The sequence below is a fragment of the Puntigrus tetrazona genome, unplaced genomic scaffold (assembly GCF_018831695.1).
Source record: "Puntigrus tetrazona isolate hp1 unplaced genomic scaffold, ASM1883169v1 S000000143, whole genome shotgun sequence".
NCBI classification, from domain to species: Eukaryota; Metazoa; Chordata; class Actinopteri; order Cypriniformes; family Cyprinidae; genus Puntigrus; species Puntigrus tetrazona.
Window position 1 is genome coordinate 1 of NW_025047820.1, and position 7,777 is coordinate 7,777.

The window sequence follows — 7,777 nt, forward strand, 5'->3', positions numbered from 1 at the left end:
CAGTTGTTTTTTTTTCGGAAACCACAGAATAGGTCTGATGGGAGAAATATGCTGCATTATGATTAATCACTTGGTTTGAATAAGCACTTAATTCTGAAGTAAGATTTTATAATCTTACACCAGCACCACTAAGGTCTGGTAACGGGTAATAACTACAAGCAAACAGACAGAAAAAACGAATTAATCTTAAACCAACGAAAAAAACCACACTCTCATCTATTTACAGCAACATGTGTTACCTATTATTTGACATAACTGCCTAAAAAGAATAAAATGCAAGGGCTAAAAAAGCAACCGGGGCCAGATACGAAGCATTAACAGTGTAATACCTACGTTGAGCTTATAAAAAACAACTAAGTTTAAAATGGGGTGAAGGGTCTGAATAGTGTTTACAGTAGTGCTGTGGTTTGCACTGTAGTGTCACATGGAGGAGAATCAACGTTTTTTTGTTTTTTGTTTGTTTGTTTCATACCGGCAAGGAAGGAGCAGGGATGATAAGGAGAGAGAGACAGGGACATTTGTGTGAGCCTGCTTCCTATTGGCGTCTCTCCCTCCTTCTGCTGTCCCTCCCTTAAAGGTCGAGTGGCCTGCTTAGCAACCGAAGGTCTCCTGGGAGGCGTAAACCATATAGAGGAAGCCATCTTCATCTCGCTCTTGTTCGTAGATCTCAGAAATGGGGGTGGACACACTGACCATGCTGTGCTGATTGACAAGAAGAAAAAACGCCTGGGTGGGGTTGAGCTGCAGTCTACGCCTGGAAAGCAGAGACAAAAACATGCTAATTTAAAGAGATATTCAGGGTTCAGCACAAGTTCAACTCCGCCAACAGCATTTGCGGGCGTGATATTGATTACTACAAAAATCGATGTCCATTTGTGCCTCGTTTTCTTTAAAACAAAAATCTGGTTTACATGTCAAAGTAAACATTAAAATACTCGCCGTTTAAATAATAAATAATAAATGTGATTGCTGAGAGGGAGAAAAAGCACTTTAACAAAACTTTTGTAGTTACATCCAATGTTGCTAAATCCTATAAAACAGCATAAACCACTCTTTAAACAGCTTTAAAGCATTATTTAATGTTTTTTTTTAATTAAAAAGACCTAAAACCATGACTTTGCTATAAAAGGTAGAAATTTGGTTTACAGTATGATACTTAAAATAGAAGTAAATCCTAAAATAATATAGCCACAATATTCATGATTTGTAAAATAATACAAATAAAAATTAAATAAAAATACTACTAAGCTTTGTGTAATATTTGCATTTAATTTAGCAATTTTGGTGCCATGAATACCTTTAAACAACTGGATAAACAATGTAAACATTACAACGTAAAATAATACCAAGGATTTAATAATAAAATGCATCTTTTCTTCATTAATCTGAAATGTCCCATATCCGTGATTTTGCCTTATTATTTTATTTATTGTGTCAAAATCATTTTTGTGGTAACTATACCACAACATTATGTTCATTACTAAACTTGTGCTGAGCCTTAAATATTTGATACACTTTGCCTTTAAATTCTAATAATCACTTAATCATTATTTCGAGTCTGAACTATAAATAATAAAGCAGTCACGACCCACAGCCAAGGATTATTAAGTACGACAGGCAGCATGGGTCCAACAAAATGTTCTTAGTCTGATCATCTGACTGTGTCTGTGTTAAAATACCTGGAAGGCAACACTGATCTACAAGCTTCCCTTAAGAGGAAACTTTAGCCCACTAGCCCCGTCTAGTTTTAAAAATAATACACCACAATGGATATATAAAATGAATACACCACAGAGAATGTGAATGATGCAAACATTTTCCAAGTTCAAACTGTTTAAAAGTGTTCTCAGAAGTCCCCTGTGGATGACAGGGTCAGCAGACACACGAATTTGGCACGGCATTGCATTTTCCTCCCCCACCCTGCTTCAAACCCCCACCAGACAAGTAAACAAACCTGATGAGACTCAAACAAGCATTCCCTGCGCTTCTCAGTGAAATCCAATAATAGCCACGCAGGAATACTCATTAACCTGGTTTTAAAAATTCAAAAAAACGAAACGTTAAAGAGCCAAAATGGATCTAGCGATATTACGCTTTACCTGATTATCTTTACCAGCTCGCTCATGTTAACATGGTCAGGGACGAGGAACTTGGTCTTGTCCAGGACAGGGAGTTGCTTTTCTCCCTTATACCTCTCAATGATCACCTGAAAGGAAAAAATATAGTGTCTTGACATTGTCTAGAAATCGGTCTAGAGCAGTGCTTTTAAAACATTTTTACTCCAAGGCCACTAATTGTCCACCGCATTTAATCAAGCAGTATCTTTTCCTGATAAGAATTAAGTACACGATTTTTTGGTATAAATGCCCATGGAGTTGTAAGAGCTTTTTGCATAGCTTTCCCAGGTCTAAAAATCACACTTTTACTAAACAAAAGCAAACAAATCTAAACAAACTGTCCTTGAAATAAGATAAATGTTACCTGTAATAGGATAAAATATTTTAAACAATGTATTTCAGCATATTTTCCAAAGCAATATTCATTTTAAAAACTATATAAAAAAGCTATATAACCAAATAAAAAACTACTAAGCATGACAAAATCATAACAAAATTGCAAAAATTACTAAAAAAAGACTACAATAAAAATGAAAAACATCAAAACTAAAATAAAAATAAGAAATGTAATTATTTTTAGTTGGTTGAGTTTATTTTAAAAAGAGTCTTAGCAACTTAAAAGAAGATATGCAAGTAATATCTCAAAAGCAATAAGGCCCTTCTTCGCTCAGCCTTAATTCCTTATGACATCTAGAAGGTGAAAGAAACTCTCACTGGAATTTTATTAGGATGCTGCTCTCGTATCTGCTGCACTTCCTTGCAACGGTCAGCTGAAAAACAAGAAAAACAGAAAGATTTAGTACAGTCATTTAGACAGAGAGCACTTTAAATGATCACAGACTACAACACTTCACTAGGATGTGTTTATGTAACTAAAAGCACACATGATTGACATCACAGTAGTTATCCCTCATTCCTCAAAACGCTATTGTCACTGCATTACAATCACTTACATAAAACCTGTTTAGCAGAAACAAGGTTAAGTTATCCTGTTGTTTGACATACTTTCCTTTTTAAGACACATAAATATGAAAAGTTGTTCTTTCCAAGGAGTTTGCGGCATGCTGCTTGAAACCCACAATTTCTCTCACAGGTGATTGGTTGTCTGATTTTATCAAGAGCAACCCAATTTTCTGAGCAGGCTTCTTGTACTAAGAGCATAATGGTTCGGGCCAACACAAGTAACATTGAGGAAAAAAATGCATGTCAAATGTTAAATTACAACAAGCCAGTTGAAAAAGCCAAAAGCAGGAGCTCCAACATCTTAACCGAGCCCGTGTCAGGATCATTCATGTCAATTACATAATCCCAAAGGCCGGATAAATATGCAGAAAATACTGGCCTGGACGCTTACAGATACATTTCAAACAGCAGATATGTTGTTTTTGTTATGTTTAGGAAGATTATGCAAGGGTTTTATGCTCCTCCCTCCCCACACCCTGTGTTTAGTCTGGACTATGAGAAAAAGCTCAAATTACAGCATCATTTGACTAACACGTGTAATTTCCATCCATTTCTTTAATGTTGTTATTATTATATCCACAATGTATATTCATAAAAGGACTGCTTTCTTTATTTTATCCCAGTTGATAGGCATGAATACTAGCTCCAGTAAATTAATATCATAGGTAACCTATCATAGCTGTTAATACCTGAGAGTTCAAATATGGTTAACAACACACCAATAAATAAATACGTATGTATATGATCTCTAAAAAAAATCATCTGTAGATTCAAGCTGAAACTGAAGGCCTGTAGGCCAGGCTAGCTCACTGGATAACAACTGACCTCTGTCGGTTTGGTTAAAAACCGTTTTATTTCAGTCTTAAATGCATCTCTGAAATCGTTTCATAAGCATGTGCGGCCTCATAGGAAACTGCAAAGTGTGTCACCCAGCTGCTAGCAGGCTAGGAACAAAAACAAACCTGATAAACAAAACACACTTGTGCTGACACAGCACGAATAAAACGCGTCTTACCAAAGCTCCGTCTCTGTTTGAAGGGTCTGTCGGATGGCATGACTGGACTTTAACGAGATTTTAAAAAAACGAACTAAAAGGCGTTATATTTTAGGCTGAATCCTCGGTCGACTTCGCTTCTTCTCGAGCTCCTGACTCACTGTAAGCAAAACAGCTCCAGACAATGTACTAAAGTTCGTGATGTCATAGCAGGATTTAAAGGGACAGAGCACCCAGTTAACTCCATGTACACTCACGTCAACTTAACAGCTCGCATGCATTCACATCTAAGCAGTTTTACATTACGGCAAATCGTGCAACACTTTGGCTTTCCATTCTGTAAGAAAATATACAGGCAAATACATGACTGAAAGGAAATGCATTTTTGTTTTATTGTTCTTTTTAGAATAAACAAGCACAGTATGTCATAGTGTCATGTCGATGCTTACAGATGAGCAGCTGGAGAATATGAGAACATGAGAAAACGGTCACGTACAACACAAAGAGCAAAATATCGGAATGCTGAGCAAGAGTAGCAGAAACTGAATATTTGAATACGATGTAAGCGCCTAGAACATGAAATGAAACACTTTTGGCAATTAATTTAAAAAAGGAAAAATACTATAGCAACACAAATGTGAAGAAATCAGGACTACTCTGTGGGATTTTGAATGACGATCAGGAAATAGTCCTTATCTGCAGAGAGAACAGAATAAATAAACAGAATATGATTATATTATATTATTACACATCAGACTACAATTATATATATATATATATATATATATATATATATATATATATATATATATATATATATATATGTGTGTGTGTGTGTATGTGTGTGTGTGTGTGTGTCATTTAAAACTCACATCCGTTTAGGTTTTTGTATTCTAAATGGAACTATACACAAAAAATTTTTAAGTTTGGTCACTCTGCAGCCATGTTTGCAAAGCCTCTGCACCTCCAAGGTCTCCTATCTAGATGAATGGGGGAATGCTAAAATCTCAAAAACAAAGCCTGCAACAAAAGCTGAAATTAACTGCCTCATGAATGTTATCTGTAAAGCTTAAATAGCATTTAAAACGCTTATTTTTCAGACTAAACCAGCCAATGCACATACACAGTCATGACACACAAGACTGCTGCATGCGCATTAAATGGTCTAGACTCAGATTTCTAACAAGTGCTGCAGTTAAAAAGTGGGACTATTCTGCCATGTTGCACGCTGAAGTTTCTCCCATTCATAAGTATAGTAGTGAACCATCTTTCTATAGTCTTTGATATACATTGCATACAGTATAGATACACCAGATACTGACCACACTTCACAAACAAACACACAGAACACACAGTCAGTCCTTAGCATTACAAATGACATTCAAATGCTCTGCAAGTCTGCTATTCCTAATCTACACAAAAGGAAACTGTACATATAATAATAATAATAATTCATTTTAAGACAAAACATGATCAAACACTGTCATCCAAGACATGTATAACAGCCTCACAGGCTTTGTGACTTGACGTTTTAATAAAGTTAGATACAGTTAAAATAAGTTTTCACATTTTTTAAAACAAAAATCAATTATTCACTAGTGGATGCAGCAAATGGGTGCCATCAGAATGAGTGTGCAAACTGATAAAAACAGCCTAATAATCCACAAGTAATCCAATGCCTTTTCAAGTGCATATTTCTCTCGATTCAGACAAGATTTGTTAATTACTCAAACAGATTTTTGCTTCACTGGTGTCGTGACAAACACTGTGATGTTTTATCAGCTGTTTGCACACTCATTCTGACAGCTCCTATTCACTGTAGAGGATCAAGGGATGTAATCCTACATTTGTCCAAATCTATTCCGATAAAGCAACTCTTTTACGTATTCCATGGCCTAAGGGACAGTTTTCAGCACATTCTGGGTATTGGGTGAAGTATTAATTTAATAGTTATTATTGTTTTCATTTAAAAATGTATATTGATTTAAATTATTCCAAGTCAGCGTCTCTCTGGCTTAGAAGTTTGCTGAGAACCACTGCACTAACCTGAAGGAAAACAGCCCTTCATAAGCGTACATCAAATTACCTGGTGCAATCATGATCTCATTCTTCTTTGATCGAACTCTGAGAAAGGTGAGATCATTTTGAGGGTCGATGTCCCTCACCATTCCCCGAGCTTTCATGAGCAGCTGGTGGACATTACCGGCGTACTGAACTGTGCTTGAGTTGTCAAGAGTGCTTTTGATTGGGATTCCTGTTTAAAGAACAGATAAAAATCCTATAGACATATCAACAAAGAACTCCTTGTTTTATCAATGTCATGCTGCCAATGAAGCAAGCAGTTCTCATTCTGCCAGATACCTTCTGCATTGACAATGATAATTCCTTGTACTCCTTTCTGACTCTGAATCCTTTTGATCGTCTCCTCCACCTCAGCCTGCAACATAAACGCATAAGTGATTAAAACGGCAAAAAATGTGTACAGTCTGAGAACAATCTTCGAAGTGGCCGCTCTGTAAAGTCCATAAAAACGTATTTTTGCTTTTGTTTACTGTATATACCCGAGCCTTGGCGTTAGCTGGTTACTAAGTGCCATCTCTCAAATGACAACGCCCTGTAGTCAAATTCAACCCGCTAAAACCTTAACCGACACGATAACGAGCTAACAAACACGTGCTTTCGATTATACGCACAAATTAAAACGTTTAAGCGCTAACGTGTACTTGCCATTGTGAAGATAAGTCGCTGTTTTCGTTGCTTAGACCGATGCTGCAAGCTACGGAACTAGAATCATGTATTCTGTAAACCGTCCGTTCTGCGTCACTGCCATCTGCCGGACTGGAGGAAAGCAGCTAACCGGTATTTTTTTTTTAGCTCGAGCAGCGTAATTTGAGTCAAACATTAAAATATACAACATTTTTAGGTAGTCTCTTGGTCTGATTTCGCATGTAGATATATTTGTTATTGATTATTGGCATCTATAAATGTAGGCTGTGTATTTTTACCTTTATTTATTATATACTCGAGTAATCAAAGTTAGCCCACGGAAAAACTAACCAAGACGATAACGGCCGAAGAAAACATGCTCTTTCAATTATAATCACACGTTAACAAGCTAAAATGTACTTGCCATTTTGAAGGAAAGTCTGTGTTTTCGTTGCTATGGTGCTTCTTCTTCTTCTTTTGGATCTTCTTTGGTGCGTCTCTGCCATCTACTGAGGTGGAGTGTGAAGAGCTGGGGAGAGGAAAAATAAACTAGTTCAATAAAACTAGTTCTCTTCAGATTGCTCTAAAAAGATTTGGTCACTGTTGACTCACTCTCCAGCAAGCTCTTTAGTGTTAACATTTTTGTCCTTAACTCTTACACATTTAAGAAAAACACCTTTGACTGTTTCTGAAAATCCACATACTGAAAGCGTCTGCCCTTTCCTTCCTGTGTCTACAACTCTTGCCATATTTTCTTAATTTTGCTATGACTGTGCAAGCTACCGAACTAGAAGTGCGTGGTATATGGTTATGCGTTACTACTGCTGTTCAGTTTTTGGAGAACAAAAAAGTTTAAGTATTAGGTGTATTTTCATGAATGGAATGAAGTTAATATACTACTTACTATTTAATGTTTAATACTTAAATACTAAATGTATAAAAGGTTAGTCTAAAAAGTTGCAAAACAAACTTTTTCAAACCTGAACAAAAAAAAACA

At 36.2% G+C, this 7,777-nt stretch overlaps 2 protein-coding genes across 2 annotated transcripts; both read right to left on the reverse strand.

The window, feature by feature from the left end:
* Positions 1-78: 78 nt before the first annotated feature.
* LOC122332692 (microtubule-associated proteins 1A/1B light chain 3A) lies at positions 79-4,260 on the reverse strand. The gene is made up of 4 exons (XM_043230067.1): positions 4,096-4,260; positions 2,832-2,887; positions 2,100-2,206; positions 79-754 (listed from the first exon to the last, which is right to left on the reverse strand). The coding sequence occupies exons 1-4, from the start codon at positions 4,133-4,135 to the stop codon at positions 592-594; spliced, it is 366 nt and encodes a 121-aa protein (XP_043086002.1). The 5' UTR covers positions 4,136-4,260; the 3' UTR covers positions 79-591.
* Positions 4,261-4,669: 409 nt separating this feature from the next.
* On the reverse strand, positions 4,670-6,910 carry LOC122332693 (dynein light chain roadblock-type 1-like). The gene is made up of 4 exons (XM_043230069.1): positions 6,802-6,910; positions 6,436-6,511; positions 6,161-6,328; positions 4,670-4,770 (listed from the first exon to the last, which is right to left on the reverse strand). The coding sequence occupies exons 1-4, from the start codon at positions 6,802-6,804 to the stop codon at positions 4,727-4,729; spliced, it is 291 nt and encodes a 96-aa protein (XP_043086004.1). The 5' UTR covers positions 6,805-6,910; the 3' UTR covers positions 4,670-4,726.
* Positions 6,911-7,777: the final 867 nt, after the last annotated feature.

Coding starts and splice junctions, on each gene's coding strand:
- LOC122332692 (XM_043230067.1), bottom strand. CDS start 4,135: ATGCCATCCGACAGACCCTTCAAACAGAGACGGAGCTTTG. Junction 2,888..4,095: donor CAAACAGAGACGGAGCTTTG/GTAAGACGCGTT, acceptor CTTGTTTTTCAG/CTGACCGTTGCAAGGAAGTG. Junction 755..2,099: donor GAGCTGGTAAAGATAATCAG/GTAAAGCGTAAT, acceptor TCTGCTTTCCAG/GCGTAGACTGCAGCTCAACC.
- LOC122332693 (XM_043230069.1), bottom strand. Junction 6,329..6,435: donor TATCATTGTCAATGCAGAAG/GTATCTGGCAGA, acceptor TTCTTTAAACAG/GAATCCCAATCAAAAGCACT. Junction 4,771..6,160: donor TGAGATCATGATTGCACCAG/GTAATTTGATGT, acceptor TTCTCTCTGCAG/ATAAGGACTATTTCCTGATC.